The 16,062-nt window shown below is 35.8% G+C and overlaps 2 protein-coding genes across 2 annotated transcripts; both read right to left on the bottom strand.

The window, feature by feature from the left end:
• Window positions 1-1,175: 1,175 nt before the first annotated feature.
• On the bottom strand, window positions 1,176-5,870 carry LOC145632291 (peptide chain release factor PrfB3, chloroplastic-like). Its single transcript, XM_081684624.1, has 6 exons — window positions 5,566-5,870; window positions 4,423-4,640; window positions 3,580-3,780; window positions 2,591-2,800; window positions 1,820-1,994; window positions 1,176-1,569 (listed from the first exon to the last, which is right to left on the bottom strand). Exons 1-6 carry the CDS (start codon window positions 5,726-5,728, stop codon window positions 1,280-1,282), a joined length of 1,257 nt encoding a protein of 418 aa, XP_081540750.1. The 5' UTR covers window positions 5,729-5,870; the 3' UTR covers window positions 1,176-1,279.
• Window positions 5,871-6,991: 1,121 nt separating this feature from the next.
• On the bottom strand, window positions 6,992-15,090 carry LOC145631052 (uncharacterized). The gene is made up of 14 exons (XM_081683157.1): window positions 15,017-15,090; window positions 14,798-14,905; window positions 14,656-14,697; window positions 14,435-14,526; window positions 13,566-13,663; window positions 13,276-13,327; window positions 12,879-12,971; window positions 12,360-12,470; window positions 11,712-12,003; window positions 10,819-11,237; window positions 10,412-10,521; window positions 9,997-10,055; window positions 9,693-9,880; window positions 6,992-8,743 (listed from the first exon to the last, which is right to left on the bottom strand). The coding sequence occupies exons 1-14, from the start codon at window positions 15,072-15,074 to the stop codon at window positions 8,555-8,557; spliced, it is 1,911 nt and encodes a 636-aa protein (XP_081539283.1). The 5' UTR covers window positions 15,075-15,090; the 3' UTR covers window positions 6,992-8,554.
• Window positions 15,091-16,062: the final 972 nt, after the last annotated feature.

Raw genomic sequence — 16,062 nt, forward strand, 5'->3', positions numbered from 1 at the left:
AGAACTCTGAAGTTGTGATCGCTTGTGATCATCACTCGGAGTGGCCATCGGGAACACATAAAGTAGAGGTACTTGTATGGTATGAAGAGTGGGAAAGGACGATCAAATGTTGTGACAAACAAGATGAAAGTTCGTATGTTAAAAGAGATAAAAGATCCTTCTCATTGGGAGTGTTTAATCCGGTAGATTGCGAAGAATGCAAGTCTTGGTTATTAAATTACCTTGAATCTTTCGTGTTTCACCCTAACCCGGATGATGTGTTACATGATCTACACAAGAAGGTTTCGAGTCTTCGATTTAGGGTAGCCATGACACATGATGTTGAAAGTTGTGGGACTACTTATGAGATTATTAACCACATTGAGCGACATTGTATGTCACACGATAAAGAGTGGTTGATCACTTGGGTAGACTTTCGGGAACAACCATATGAGCAACATCCAACATTGCGCGCAGTGGAGATGGCTAGTAAGGCCGGGAATTTGTCTAAGAAGCTTGATGAGTTTACTTGTGCTATATGTCTTGAAGGGGTTACGAATACGGGAAAGAAGAGGAAGAGATCGAGGTATGGTGGTAAAGAAGTAGCGCGACAGGAAGAACAAGAGGAACACAAACAAGATTGTGTTGATGCCAAAGTATGTGACATGTCTACCAGAGTTATAAGATTGTTGTCATGTAATCATATGTTCCATAAATCTTGTATGGATAGATGGGTGAAGGATGGCCGTCGTTATACTTGTCCTCTTTGCCGAGTTCACTTGCTGAAAAGATCAAGATGTTGTTCTCAATGGGGTGTTGCTAAGAACAGGGCTTTGGATCATTCCAAGGCTATTAAGTTCGACATTGATCAATTACATATGTAGTGAGGCGTTTAGGGTTAATCCGAAATCTGGTTCATGTAACCTTGGAGTTGTATAACCTTTGATTTTTTTTTTTTTTTTTTCTAATATTTTTTATTCAAGTAATCAAAATTACAAGATTTAAATCTTGTTTATCAATTATCAGTCTTATTACTGCTAGTGCTGGCGGCCTTGGCCAGGGAGAGAGGTTGTCTCTAGACTCGCGATTCCTTAAATTAGTATGTTTGAAATGTACCTTCGATTCCATGGCTATGCAGTAGAATGTTGTTTCTTTGCCACTTCCTCAAAGGAAGATTTACCCTGTAAAATTAGAAATTGGGAAGGGAAAAATTATATACAGTACCAAATTTTAAATAAATAGCTAACCTCCATAATCTACTAATTTAGTTAGTTCACAACAAAATCCAAGAGCCTAATTTTTAACCCTTTTCAGTAGCATGTCTAAGACTTGCATAGGCAGCAATAAACGGGTTGATGTTCCCATCCAATACAGAGTTTAAGTCAGGAAGTTGTACACCCGTCTTCAGATCTTCTACTAGCTTGGAAGGCTGCAACATGTACCTTCGCGTATCTTGATCCCATAGATCTACAATTGCATCCCTCTCAATGCTGCTCAAGTCAGAGACACCTTGCTCTGACATCACCACAAGAAGCTTTGCCTTCAAGCGATTCAGTGCTTTCATCTTGTTCGCAAATTTACTCCTCTCACCTGCAATAGAGACTCGGTTTATAAGAAGAATGCACTTATAGTTTTTCAATCTTCATAAAACATATTAATCTTCCTACACCTAACCGCTGTTTCATCACTCTATAATGTATTACTCCATATATTCTAAGTCCTTTCTAATCATTCTGTCATTATATGTAACTCACCAAAATGGCAACAAAACCACTAGTTTCTTTTGTGCTACCCATTAACCATCATAATCATGAACACAGAAGTCAGCTTGTCATAATACCTGAGGATTGCACGCATATGCCTGTAGGAGCATGCTGAATATGAACAACGGGTACAATTGGTCCTGTATCATTTTCACTAGGCAAATAGGACATAATTAGATCATTATCATCTAATGGTAAGTCAGAGATCGTCTCAAGAAACAGAGGAATGACATCCACAGCTGCTAAGATGACCTGCACATAAAATCAGGGAACAGTGAGATATTAGATAATATCACGGAAAGCTCAACCGATTTCTACACTGTACAAAGCAAAGAATGTTGAGTGTTAAAAAATATAAGCTTTTTCAATACTAGTAAGCTATAAGGTGTATACCTATTTGGAAGCTGTACAACTGCACAAACATTCTTATAGTATTGTTTTTTGTACCAATGCTTACAGAGTTACATATCGATATCATCAGTTGTGCTTTTCAAACTGACTTGAATTGAAGTGCGGATGATGCACCCGCCCTCCTCATATCTTATGCCGACATGTTTCACTGTTAGAATAAAGAGGCCACAGATTCAAGCTTTAAGACCTTTTGATTATCATTGGCCTGATAATGATACCATGTAAATGACCTTATGGTTTATCCTATAATAGTTACTACGCTTTCAATATACCTCTCAACCTCTGTCCTGAAATAGTTGTTACTATACCAAATATTGAATTTGCAATGTTATTACTGAATCCAAATGGAAGTAGTATATCAGCTTTATGTAGAAATTAGATCAACTGATAATATTAAATGCACTTTCAGAAATCAGCACTAGTTAAGCAAAGTGTACCTCATGGAAACTTGTTTTTTCAAGTGAACTCATCATGCGGTGAACACCTCTTTCGCCAATCAAAAAACCATAAGCATACTTAAATTCAAACTCAATGGTGGCAAACTTGATGCCCCCACTGTTCGAGGAACACTTCTCCAATACTCTCCCTTTGTAACCTTGCTTTTCAGCCCATTTGACATACATGCTTAGAAGTCGTTCTGCCCATATCTGTATTTGGAAACTTGTAAGAGCATACCAAAGAGACGCAGAAAGGAAAATATACAGGCCTAAATCAAGAAGGCACTGGTTATAGACTATTGAGATCAGAATAGACATGCTTGATGCATATATATAGTGAGGTTATTACATTAGCTTGGCTTTCCAAGAAGAAATTACTGCTTATATTAGGGACTGGTATATCCCTTATGGTTATCCAAAATGCACAAGATTTGTGAAAATATTCCACAAAGAATTAAAGAGGGCTTCAACAAGCAATGGTGCAAGTCCCGTATTTTTCTCCCAATTACTCAGCTCTACTTTTCTTCTATTTGATGGGGAAAGAGGACATGGGTTAGGTGGCCCAATCCAACTCAGCTCAATCTAACGGAAAATGGAAGAAATATGCAAACAACTAGAATCAAACCAGATGAACATAATCAAACTACTCATCCTATAAGTCAGTATCTTGCTACATATGGCATGGTAAAAGAGATTACAATTTAATGCCCATTTCTAGAGAAATTTTTAGCGTCGTTGTGTAAGATAAATTGCACATTTGGTCCTATATTGTTAACGCGGCACAAATGCCAAAAGATTTCACCAGACATCTAGATCAAGCCTTCTAATTTTAAAAACCATTTATGCACAAAAAGTAGGCCTCTATACCTTATTAAATTGAACTTTAGCAAGCATGCAAATATAAATCAGTAAAGTGTCTCCTACGTTGTAATGTTCATGCTTCAGTACTTCAATGAAGAAATTTTTTACTAATAGAACAGAGAATAAACCTCTGAGTAGATGCCTTTGTCTCCAGCTTTAATAACAAGTGATGCTCCATGAATGTCAAAAGGCCCTTTCAAAAGCTTGGACATCTCATATTGATCTAAGAACTTGCTAATATCAACTGATGCATTATATGCTTGCTTTATAAGTCCATAATTTACAGCATCTGTTTCTGCCAGCTCCTTTATAAGTTTTGCATCTTCAATCTGAATACATAAGACAAATCAAGTAGATGAGTGAAGCATAGTGGTCAAGTCAATCCAGCAAATATACATGAATAGGAAATCACGAGATCATGTTCCAGGTATAAAATTATAACTGAGATGGGAACAACAAGATAGTATCATACTACCTAAAAATATCAATCAGTCAGCTTACTAAATCAGGTAAATCTGCAATCATTTTCACAGAGATACTGTTTCACGTTCTTTCACCACTTGGTTCAGTACAGACAATTCAGAGAGAGAACCAAAGTCATTATGCTGGTGATTGCAACTGAAATCACAGTGTCACATTAAACTTAACCATTTTAGTAACTGCATAACTTTATAGTTCTGCAAATATGCCAACAAGCAGCGCCAGACCACTAAACCATTTTCTGCAATTCTTAACCAGTCCAGCATAATCTATTTGCCCAAATCATAGCAATACACATGTATACATGTTTAAGCTATATCATGAAGAACTCTTTTACACAACTCGGAAATGCATGAGGAAAACAATTCAATCACAAAATTGATGCAGAAGAGAAAGTGGCCAAGGTCCAGATAAGAACCTCCAGTAAACAAAAACACAGATCATTCTCTTGTCAAATACGAAGTAGGAAGAAAGTACAAATTGAGCATCACCTTATATGCAAGGTCTTTGAGAGTATCAACAACTTTGGCACGATCAGCTAATTTGGCAAGCATTTCATTAGATTTTACAGGATCATCCCAGTAGTTGTAATCACGCATTTTCTCATCTCTCCAGACAGACATCTCTTCTTCAAGCTGAAGCACTGTTGGTGCCAGCATCTCACCACGAAGAACAGTATCTTCAATTTTCTTTCTCAAAGCAAATGTCCCTACACAAAACACAGTTGCTAACAATCAATTCTACAAAAAGCAACAAATTACAACCATCTTTAAGCACACAAAACTAAGATGACATTTAAGAATCAAGACATAGTAGCACTACCACTAGATTTACTCCCTCACCTCCCAAATCCCACCCCAGGTAAATTTTAGTTGGACATTCAAGAAGCTAAACAATCATTTGCCCAACTATTACTCGGAACAAAGGATCTTACTTTTTGTTACACTATGTCATGATCCTCTGAATACGAATCCAACCACCTAAAACCTTAAAGAAGAATCATATTAACTAATTAGCAACACCTACCATGTGAAGTGGCCTAACTGGTCTACCAAAATTCATCAAGTGATAAGTCTTACTTCCTCTCCTTTGCTAATTATGAACAACTCATTTGTGGATTTCATTAACACCGACCGCCTCCCCGCCCCCCTCCATCAACATAATTTTCAATTAGTTCTCTCAGTACCACAAAGGAGGATTAGAGCAATTTAGTCCCATTTGTTTTAATGAATTCAGTCGGTCGCTACACTGCAATTCCTTCTACAATAGTACCCATGTTTAAAGCTCATACCCTAAACTCATACTATCTAGTTGACAAACAGCAAAATTAATAGAAAGAATAATGATAGCCACACATTTGAATTTCTACCACAAAAGCCCTAATAAACTACTCCATACATAACAAAATGCATTCCATAGTACAAATTGCTCAAAAAACAAGTAAACCAGCAGCAACAACAACAACAGCAAAGCCTTCTCAAAATGAAACAGCAAGGGGAAACAATTATTTTAAAAAAATTAAATAGAAATTACTTTGAAATTACATATTCTATCTTTTTTTTTTTTTAATGCAATAAAAGCTAATTTCTGGCAATACTCAAATTAGAACTGAGAGAGAGAAAAAGGGAGGGTACCCAGTTGTTTAAAGACCCTGTCTTTATCATCAATGGAGTGAGAAGAACGAATTGGGTATGAAAGAAGATGAGTTGGGGTTATCTTCCTGTTCTTGTTCTTCTTCTTCAATGAGGAGGACTTCCATTTGGAGCTGAAAGACAGAGGTTGTGAATTTGCCGCCATTTTATTTTGCAGTTGAACACCTTCATATCAATTGGCTACCCTTATCCATTCAATATCTTCCTAAACAGTCTCTCAAGCTTCTTTAATCTCTTTTTTTTTTTTTTTTTTTTTTTTTTGGGCACCGTTTCAATGCAATCTTGTAATAATATCTTTACCGTTTAGGCATAGGCATGTATGTAGGCATTGTAGAGCCAAAAAAGAAAAAAAATTACTGGGTGGAGTACTTAAAATTAAGATAAATTATACGAGATCTACGTGACTATGTATGCAGACTTTAGATAAGTAAACTTCGTAGTTATTGTTGGGCTATAGGTCCCTTCCTATGTAAAGAAAGCCCATTTTGATATTGTGAGTGTTTTGGAGCAACTAATATAGATAATGTTTAAATGTGAAGTCTTCTCAAAGAAGCTTTCTTTCTTGACTTTGAGGGTCCCTTAATGTGGAAGTCTTTGGGCAACAAAGTCTTTGGGGACATAATTATTTGCTGCCAAAACCACAGTTCAATTTTTTTCATTGCGCAGCTTCAAAAATCATCTCTAATCGAGGCTCATTAGTTGTCCGATTTAGCTCAAATTTTGACAGCCTGTTCGGGACATCTAGAGCTTTATTTTTAACGGTGGATTGTCATTTGCTCTTACTGTTCATGAGATACAACTAATGGACAAAAGTTCACTTTTCTGGTTATATCTCTCAATTTTTTCCGTCATTGTTAGCTCTTATGATTGCTATTGTTGGGTAAATTAAGTACCCACTTTTAGGATTTGGAATTGTGTGTTGTGTAACTTTCTTGATCATAATAAGAGCAGTTTGGCTGGACTCCCTAATCGTCCCGTGGAGTAATGTATCATTTATTTTCTCCTATCATAGGAAACCTAGTTGGCAATGCCCTATAAGAGTATGGGGTAGGATTTATTGCTAATGATGATCAAACCTTACACCATGAGGATACGAGGCGACCTCTTATGCCACTACACCAAGAGGTCTCTTTCATTTCTTACTTACATATTGGTTTAAGAAAAGGACGTATAAATACGTAGATTTTGGGTTGTTGTCTTATTTAAATAGTAAAGGACTCTGTAAACTGGACATTACAAATCTAAATTATACTCCGTAGCTCGTACTCTATTTTATATCTTAATTCTCCTTCAATCAACTCCAACTATAACGATAATACTCGTAATTGAAATGAATTTTCCCTAACCTAATTGCAAAGTTAATCAAAAGATTTAATAATGTTAACTAGAGACTAACTTGAATTAATATTTAGGAAAATTTGAATTTTGGTACCTCGAATATGGGGGTAATTGAATTTTAGTACCTATCTAAAATTTTATTTTAAATTGGTACCTCCAAAAGTGTAACTTTATAGGTTTTGGTACCTCCGTCCATGTTCCGTTAAATTTTCCGTTAGTGGGGTCCATTATCTAATTATTTAATAATTTAAATTATTAAAAAAAAAAAGAAAAAACATTTTTAAAATAAAAAAACAAAAAAAAAACTTATAAAATAAAAAAAAACCACCAGCCACGCTTCCCTCCTTATTCCGGCCAACGGCGACCACCAAGCCACGGCAACTGCCGCCGCGACTAGGCACGAAGCCCAGCCTCCGCCTCGGCCAGGCAGGGGTGCCAATAAACCCACCACCCACGAACCCAGAAACCCACCACCCACAAACCCCGAAACCCACCACACCCGGCCCCACCACCCACGAACCCCCGAAACCCACAACCCCACCACCCACGAACGCCTAAACCCACCACCCACAACCCACGAACCCAGAAACCCACCACCCTACCACCCACGAACCCCGAAACCCACCACCCACAACCCAGAAATTTAACCCTAAAACCCTAAAAATTGATTTGGGGGAAAGGGGGAAGGGGTGATGTCGAGGCAGCCAAGAGTGAGAAAGAGGAGGGAAATCGGCGACGGGAAAGGGAGGGGGTTTTCGATGTGGTGGTTTTCAGATCAAGTGGGTGGGGGGGGGGGGCGTCGTTGCGGGGAGGCAGGGCTGGTGGGGGGGTGGCGTCGGCGCGGGGAGGCAGGGCTGGGTGGCGGGGTACTATTATTTTTTTTAAGTTTTTTTTTAAAATTATTTTTAAGTTTTTTTTTTAATTAAATGTTTTTTTTAATAAATTAAATTATTAGATAATGGGACCCACTAACGGCAAAGTTGACAGAATGCTAACGGAGGTACTGATATCTATAGTTTAGTCATTTTTGAGGTACTAATTTAAAATAAAATTTTAGATGGGTACTAAAATTCAATTACCCCCATTTTCGAGGTACCAAAATCCAAATTTTCCTAATATTTATAAGATTTTAGTTTGTGTACAAATAGGTCGATTATTGAAAAATATCTTCAACATATGTTTATCAAATTCAAACTTATGAGGGAATTTTTCGCCAAACCAAAAGGTATAAAAAATATCCTAAGATGACCACATCAATGCTTTATTTGATGAAAAAAAAAAACTCAATGTATATGGTCTTGTTCTATTCACCTTAATCACCTAGTAATTACTAATTTCAAAAGAAAAGAAAAAAAAAATGGAACAAAATAATAATGATAAAAAAAATATAAATATTAAAGTAAAACACACATAAATATTAAGTCATAGACTCAGAGAATAATAAAACTCAAGCTGATTCCTTTATATCCCCCACAGTTTCAGCAAAATGATACAGATTTCAGCCTGCAGTAGCTAACTTAATCTCCTCCCACTCCATAAATACTAAATATTACATACATTATTATGTTAAAAATTTACATCTACTCACTATTTCAGTCCTAAAAAAGCATAGGAGAGTAGAACTTGATAGATCTCAAAGAGATTCTGCAAACTGAGGAGCATCCAAATCAAGTTCTTGCTTCATAATACAGTTCATAAACCACTCACTACTGAATGTTCGAAGGCCATTCTTCACAGCTAACAGTGCTTCTTCCATGTCTTCTTCACTTGCGACAAAGATTGTACTTGACTTTTCGCTTCTGTTGCTAAAACCAACATGTACCTGGATTTTTGTATATCAAAGTAGTAGTTAGTTAACATGGGATATTATTCCTCCTAACCGTTTTCCCTATTGAAACAGACAAATCTTTCTGAAATACTAGAGCTAGGCAATCTGGGTCTGTTAATGCTTTTTTTTTATAATGCAAGCCGGGAGTTAAAATAGATTAAAAGAGTTCAGCAGAATACAAAGCATTTAAGGAGGTCAGTTAATGCTGTAAACCAGTAAAATGACAGTATTTGGGGGCTTACTCTCATGCTGAGAACAAGGTGCACAGACTGCACACCAGGACTATAAATAGGAGAAGAGTGCAAAAGACAATTATATATAACTTGAAACTCTTGAGTCTTGACACTTGAAAGCACAAACTTTCCTAGAACATTAAATTAGCAGGTAGCTGAATCAACCAAAACTTTCAACTAAGGAATTTTCTAAAGTTAAGGACTTATGAACAGACTATTAAGCTTTAATTGCCACTGCTTTGATCTCGTGTCTACTGTACTTACAAAAGATAATAGATAACTCAAGATAGGAGTTATGGAACCAATATGAATGCTTAGGTACCATCTTCTCTCTGCAAATGAATGGTAGCACATGAAAAGAGAACTTGACAAGGAATTTGGAATCAAAACTCAGCTTAATGACTCCCTTCTCTCTACCATAGATGAAGTGCAGCAATAGGCTTACCATAGCTAAATAGCTAATGAATTAATTTAAAAGATTTGTGCCGGTCACATATTTTGTCATTAAAAAATTCCTATTAGTCCTTGATTGATTCAAATTGACTCAATTGAGGCATAACTTATGTTTGAAAACCACCTAGTTACTGTCCACATCAATGATGTGTTCACCTTCATACTCAAATTCAACATATTGAAAATAGATGCAACTGCAAATCTGAATTCAAGAGAGCTAAAACGATAACCACGCTACTTATTGGAGTAATACTTACATCACCACCAGCAGATTTGACAACAGCTGATAGCATGTTAATAGGGGGATGAACATGAGTTGTAAGACAGATAGTATATCCTTTGAGCAATCCTTGAGGATTTCTTCTGGCTCTAAGAACAGCTTCTTCTAGATCAACCCTGTACTTCATTAAGTAATCCTCATCCTTGAGAAGGAAGGGACATTCATCTGCAAAAGTTCAAATAGTGCTCAGTAATGATATATAAATATACGCCTGAGCAAGCTCTACGCAGAAGGAACAAATAAACATGTTTCTCAAGGATGACATAATCTTGAAGACTAACCAACAAATGTGCCTTTCCTGGAACATTCTTTTAGCCAATTTGGTGAGAGTATCCAAGCCCTGCCAAATGATTAAATGCTTAGGACTCAAATTAATGATAGTGACATCTAAAAGAAAAAAGATAAATCCTCAAGACAATCAAATGGAACCACTGTCCCTCATTAATTAAACACAAAGATTAAAAAAGACAGTAGATGATGTGTTAGAAAACACTGATCTCACAAATAAATACTGGTGCATAGATGCTGAAGTAGTAAGGTAATATAGGGAAAATGATAGATATATTATACTAATACATATGATAAAGCTTAGGATCAGGAACATCAGTTGAGGCATTGCAAAATAATAAGTACAAACAAATTATAAAGGAAAAAGGGAGTGTCATAAGAAAAAGTAACTTGGTTATTAATGCTAACCCAGAACATAAAGCAGTGCAGAAGTTCAACGTTCTTCTGACTTTTCCTACAAGAACATGTGTACATGAGCTTCCATCTGCAGTGATAGCTCCACCAAGGTCTTCTACTATCTGTACCCATAATAACATCAATGTGTAACTAAACTCAACGTAATAGGAAACATAGCCAGAAGCAGGAATTAGAGAATTTACGTTTCAAAATAAAACTAGATTCAGACATAAATTTCAACAACCAATTCAAGTGTTACAGGAAAGTGCAAAACTGCCTCCAACACTTGCATTTTAAAGCATCCGCCAAAACCCATTTTTAGCTCTTTTTTCTTTTTGGACACCCAACCCAAAAGGAGCTTCAAAAGTGAGACTTAGTAATCCTCCACAATCATATACGTAGTATTAACTTATACACACCTTTGTAAGATAAACTTTTTTAGGTCCAGCAGCAATATCCAATAACATGATATTAAAGTACATTCCCCTTGCCTCAAACCCGTCAGAAGCCATTGAAGAATTTGCAGTCTTGTCCTTCATCGATAACATATTTTCTTCTAATCCCAAGAAAGCCCCATCAGAAGGAAAATCATCTTTGCCTTGCTTGTTTGAAACCATAATAGAATCCGAACATGACTGATCTAAAACTTGAGCAGCCTTTACTCTTTTGGAGTTCAATGACGAAGAGGAAGTTTCCCAAACCCTCCTCTTTGTATTCCGTTTATAGGTTGAAGAAATTTGTTTGGCAACCACTGCGGCAGATAATGATTCATCTACTGCATCACCATCCACTTTCTCCTGGGTAACCAAATGCTGGTGGCTTTGTACTGATATGCTCTCTGAAGAAACAACGAATAAAAAAACATTGTAATACATGTTATCACAAAGCAATCCTACATTCCTACCAAGTGAGGATAATTAAACACCCAACTGGATACTTCCACAAAGTTGCATCACAAGAGAAATTCCTAACGCATCACACTACAGCTTATACAAAGTTTTTCCTTGCAAACATTCCATTTCACATAATCCAAAGTAATTACAAATTGGCCATGATATAAGGAAGAGAAAACAGGGAAAGGTTTTAGTTGTTTTTTTTATTTCTCTGAAAAAGAGAAGCATTGATTATTTGACACAGGATACATACAGCTACTGAAAACTGCATTCTGAAATGCCAGAATATAAATTTTCCCACACGTGGAGGGAGGTTGAGCAGGCATACTGATTTTCAAAGGCAGAACAGCATCCTGGGGCTTGTAAATTGGAAAAATAATGCTAAAATGGAGCATGAAATTTTTGTCTCTGAAACTCACCATTTGGCTCTAGCTGTAGGTTTTCTTGGCCATTCTCATTTCCTAATGCTGAAGCAAAAGCCACCTCAGTACCCGCTAGGCTGTAAAACTCATCAGTTGCTGAGGTTGACTTCTTGGCTGAGTCCAAGCACAACTTTATCGAATAAACCTCAATATCATGGAGATTCTCACTTAGATGAGTAACCATGAGTGTTGAACCACCAGGAAAGCATAGTGCCCGGCGTATATCTGCTCTGATAGGAAGCTTACGAACTCTACCTTTGGTATTCACCTCTGCTATTGATACAAATCCCTGCACACAGATTACATTGTTCAAACAGGTGTGCAACTAGTTTGCCTTAGATCAATATAGAAGCAACTATGATATATATAGAGAGAATATATACTACAAGATATCTTATGGCATGCTGAATAAATATCTCCTGTTTCTCAATCTTTTAAGGTGCAAAAATCTAACAGAAAGAACTACTATTTGCACTTTAAGGTGTACTGCATAAATAAATAATCAATATCCAAAATCCATAACGAAAGATTCCTTTAGTATACAAACCAAGGTCACATAAGCAAACAAGAAATTGGATGTATCAGTAGCTTCAAGTCTTCAACCATCCACGAGTAATTCATAAGAGAAGGAAGTACTAAGAGTACCTGTTTATGCCAAAATCCTTCTGATTCTTTGTCTCCCCAGCACAAAATAGTGGATATGCCGACATCCTGAAGTCTCTTTCTTAATTCCGTGTACAAGAGTCGGCCAACTCCCTACAGGTTCCATCAATAATAAGCAAAGTGATTGGTAGAACAAATCAAATTGATAGCAAAAGTTTTAAATTGCTAGCAGAAACAACATATAGGAAAAAGATTGGTTCAAAAGTTCAAAATTGGAAAGAATCTATTGTTCTTTCTTTTTCTCAAACTAACGATTTTCCACATAGCTTTACATCCGTATAATCTTTATTATTACTCGTTTTAATCATTAATCAAAGTAGCAATGTCCAGAAGACCAACTAGATACACTCATACACCAGAAGGGGCAAGGGGAAGCAAAGTCTCAAATATTATATATAATATCAGCTTTGAAAGCAACAATATACTTTATTTTCAGGTACAATATCACTAAACTTCATAAAAGGATGAGCAGTCACGTATCATAGAAAAGAAAATGACAACCTTGTGCTGGCATGATGAACTAACGGCAGCTAGTGGAATTTCAGCATACTGTGTATCGGTCGGGATAATTTGATAAGTAATTGCTGCAATAACCTGCAGAACAAAAGTGGAGAAAATGATTTATAACAAACTCTATCAAGCTACCCTTTTCATTTCCAAATAAATTTATAGCCTCGTGAAGGCAAGGAGTTGGTAAGTGCAATACTTTTCTGGCATTATTCAAGCATAAATTATATAATCATCTGATAAAGAGTTTGGTCAAAGAGATGCGTAATTTAAAAGTTGCCTCTATGGTAAAAAACTGTAATTTTTCCTATGGTAAGAAAATTTCACGACCAACAAAATCGTGGAGAAAGAATGGCAATAAATTCATAAGGTTCTGTTTGGAGTAATTTACCTTGTCCGAGTCTTCAGAACACTTCTGACTCAAAACAAGGGTGCAGAACTTCCTGAAAAGGCCAAGTAAAATTCAATCAAACATCAGAAGTAAAATCAAAGTCCCCTCATCACCAACCTCCTTATATAGGTTAGCATGTTAGCAGTCAGTTTGGTAATGCTTTGACTTTCTATATTATTCAACCAAAAAAGTCCTGGTTTTACTTAGTTATACACAAGAGGAGCACAATTTGGTGATGCCAACAGATGAAGACACCATTAGTAAAATGAGAGATAATAAACACAACATACCCGCTTGAAACACATCTTTCAAGGAATGACGATTGCTTTCCAGTGTTAGCAGCATAGTTCATGGCAGGCAGCTCTTTCGTGTACAAACTTAAGATGTCCTGTCCCCAACAGAGTGAATTGAAAAGGTGCAATTAACCTTTATTCAATCAAGGTAAGTATTTAAAGTTACAATAAATAAAGGTTGATAGCAATAAAATGTGTCATAGATCATAGTCATGAAATGTTATCAAAATATTTATCGAGTACTACTTCTGGTACTGCTTAAGTTTGCTGTGGTCCTGACTCCTAAGAGGTGTTGTGAAACTTTGAACCTTGATGTTTCAACAAAGTACAGTTGGTGTATAGCCACCCCTTTGAATACTACATCATTCCTACAGTTCACTATGATTCTTCCATGCACTTTGCACCCTTACACTATAGGGCTTTATAATTTAGGTACCTCAAAACAACAATTTTAACACAATTATTTTCTTCAATTACTCTCATAGCCACCCCTTCTTTCAAGTATTTGGCTCGAGGCCTTCTATCCGCTACACGTAATCTTCATTAGACTATTACATTCTTTCAAACGGATGGGAATAAAAAACGTTCATCTCTTCTTCTATTCAAGTCTTCCACTTCATCTTTTTAGCTTAAACAACACTACCATTGAGTAAACTAACTCTTAATCATCTAACCCCATACTTTATACTTAAGCAATATCCATCAATTGACTTCTTAAATTTTACTACAAAACATGAAACTCTCTAGTCCTAATACGGTTATACGGCATAAATTACTTTGTATAAATGAACAAAGTTAGCTAAATATTTGTTTCCATATGAAAAACAATTTTAGAAGCACATTTAATAAACAATCAAAGATTATACCTGAAGCATAGACTTGGTACGACTACCAGCATCTTTAGGACTAATAAGCAAGAATCGACAATCGACAGATGAAGTAGATTCTTCTTCTTTCTCTAATCATCCCAACAAAACAAACAAATAACAAATTCAGAAATTTACCCCATAATTGCATAACCTAATATATCACAAAAGATAAAACCCTAACAAATGAATTTATAATTTTTAAAAAAAATTATATTTACCCTTTTCATCCATTTTTTGGCTTTTGTTTATACCTTCCGCCACTGTAATTATTTATTAATTAACATACGTAAATTAGCAATTAAAATCATGAAATATAACATTTTTCAAAAAAAAAAAAAAAAAAAAATTCAAATTTTTAACCTGAAATTTTAATTTTGATCTTTTTTGAAGCAGAAATAAGCACAGAATCCTGATTTGTTTCACATTTGAAACTCTTATCAGCTCCATCAACAAAAACCTCGCAATTTCCTGACATGAAACCAAAAAAATCCACAAAAATCAAGAAAAATAAAATTCATAAGAACAAATAACTCTCAAATATTGAAATAAAATGAAATTCGTAGAAATTTTTGGGATTACCAATTGAAATTGGAGTGAAATTGGTGGAGGTTGAGGAAGAGGGTTTCTTCCGCGCCATTAAAGTAATTTTGAGAGTGTTTATTTTGAAAATGTTGAAATGTTTTGTAAGGGCGGAAGTCTTTTATAATAATTTAGCGCCAAAGCTTTTGGTACAAAAAAAAAAAAATGCTTGGGCTTTTGGGCCTTTTATATGGACTGATTAATGGGATCGCTTGAAAATTGAAAATGCAAATAATTGGGAATTTGGGTAGAATTTGGGACCTTTTTCCTTTTTTTTTTTTTTTTTTTTTTTGGTTGTTGCTAGTATTTCATTTTACACCTTTATCCGAATACAAAGTTTTATATGTGGCTAGTGTGGTAGGGGTTACTCGATCAGTCACATGATACTCAAGTTATGGGGTTACTCGATCGGCCAGGGGTTACCAAGTTAGTGTTTTTAGTGTGTGTTAGCTGGGCACACGGTATTACCAGCCACGTAGAAAACGCCCTGATGTCAGAATAATCAAGATGTTTTTGTGAGATCAAATTGCAATCTTGCTCATGTTTAGGGTCTTAGAAACAAAGTACATCCTTTGTTCCGCCTCAACATATGTGGAAAACATTTAAGATGTTATAAAAATAGATGTGTGAAAATTTGAAAATGGTTTATTTTGTCAAAATTCATTACAATTAGGGTTGTGCATCGGTCCAAAACTGGACCGAAAATGGATCGAAACCCGAAATTGTTTTTTTGGGATCGGGACTGGACCGTAATTAACTGGTCCGGGTTTCGATCTAGACCTGTTTATTCCGATCCGGTCTGGCTTTGGACCGGACCGGCTATATTCTTTTCTCTTTTTTTTTCCAATTTGGTATATTAATAGATACATAAATTTTTAACGTCTTGTTTTTGTTTGCGTGTTTTCCTATTTGCACATAGAATTTATAAATTAATACAAGTTTTGTACCTATTTTTTTAAAAAAATTTAAACATAAAATCTAACATTTTCACCTAAAAAACTACAAAAAATACACTTTCCAGTCCACACCGGAAACCCGGAAACCCG

This window comes from Chenopodium album, chromosome 5 (genome assembly GCF_948465745.1).
Source record: "Chenopodium album chromosome 5, dcCheAlbu1.1, whole genome shotgun sequence".
In the NCBI taxonomy this organism is placed as follows: Eukaryota; Viridiplantae; Streptophyta; class Magnoliopsida; order Caryophyllales; family Amaranthaceae; genus Chenopodium; species Chenopodium album.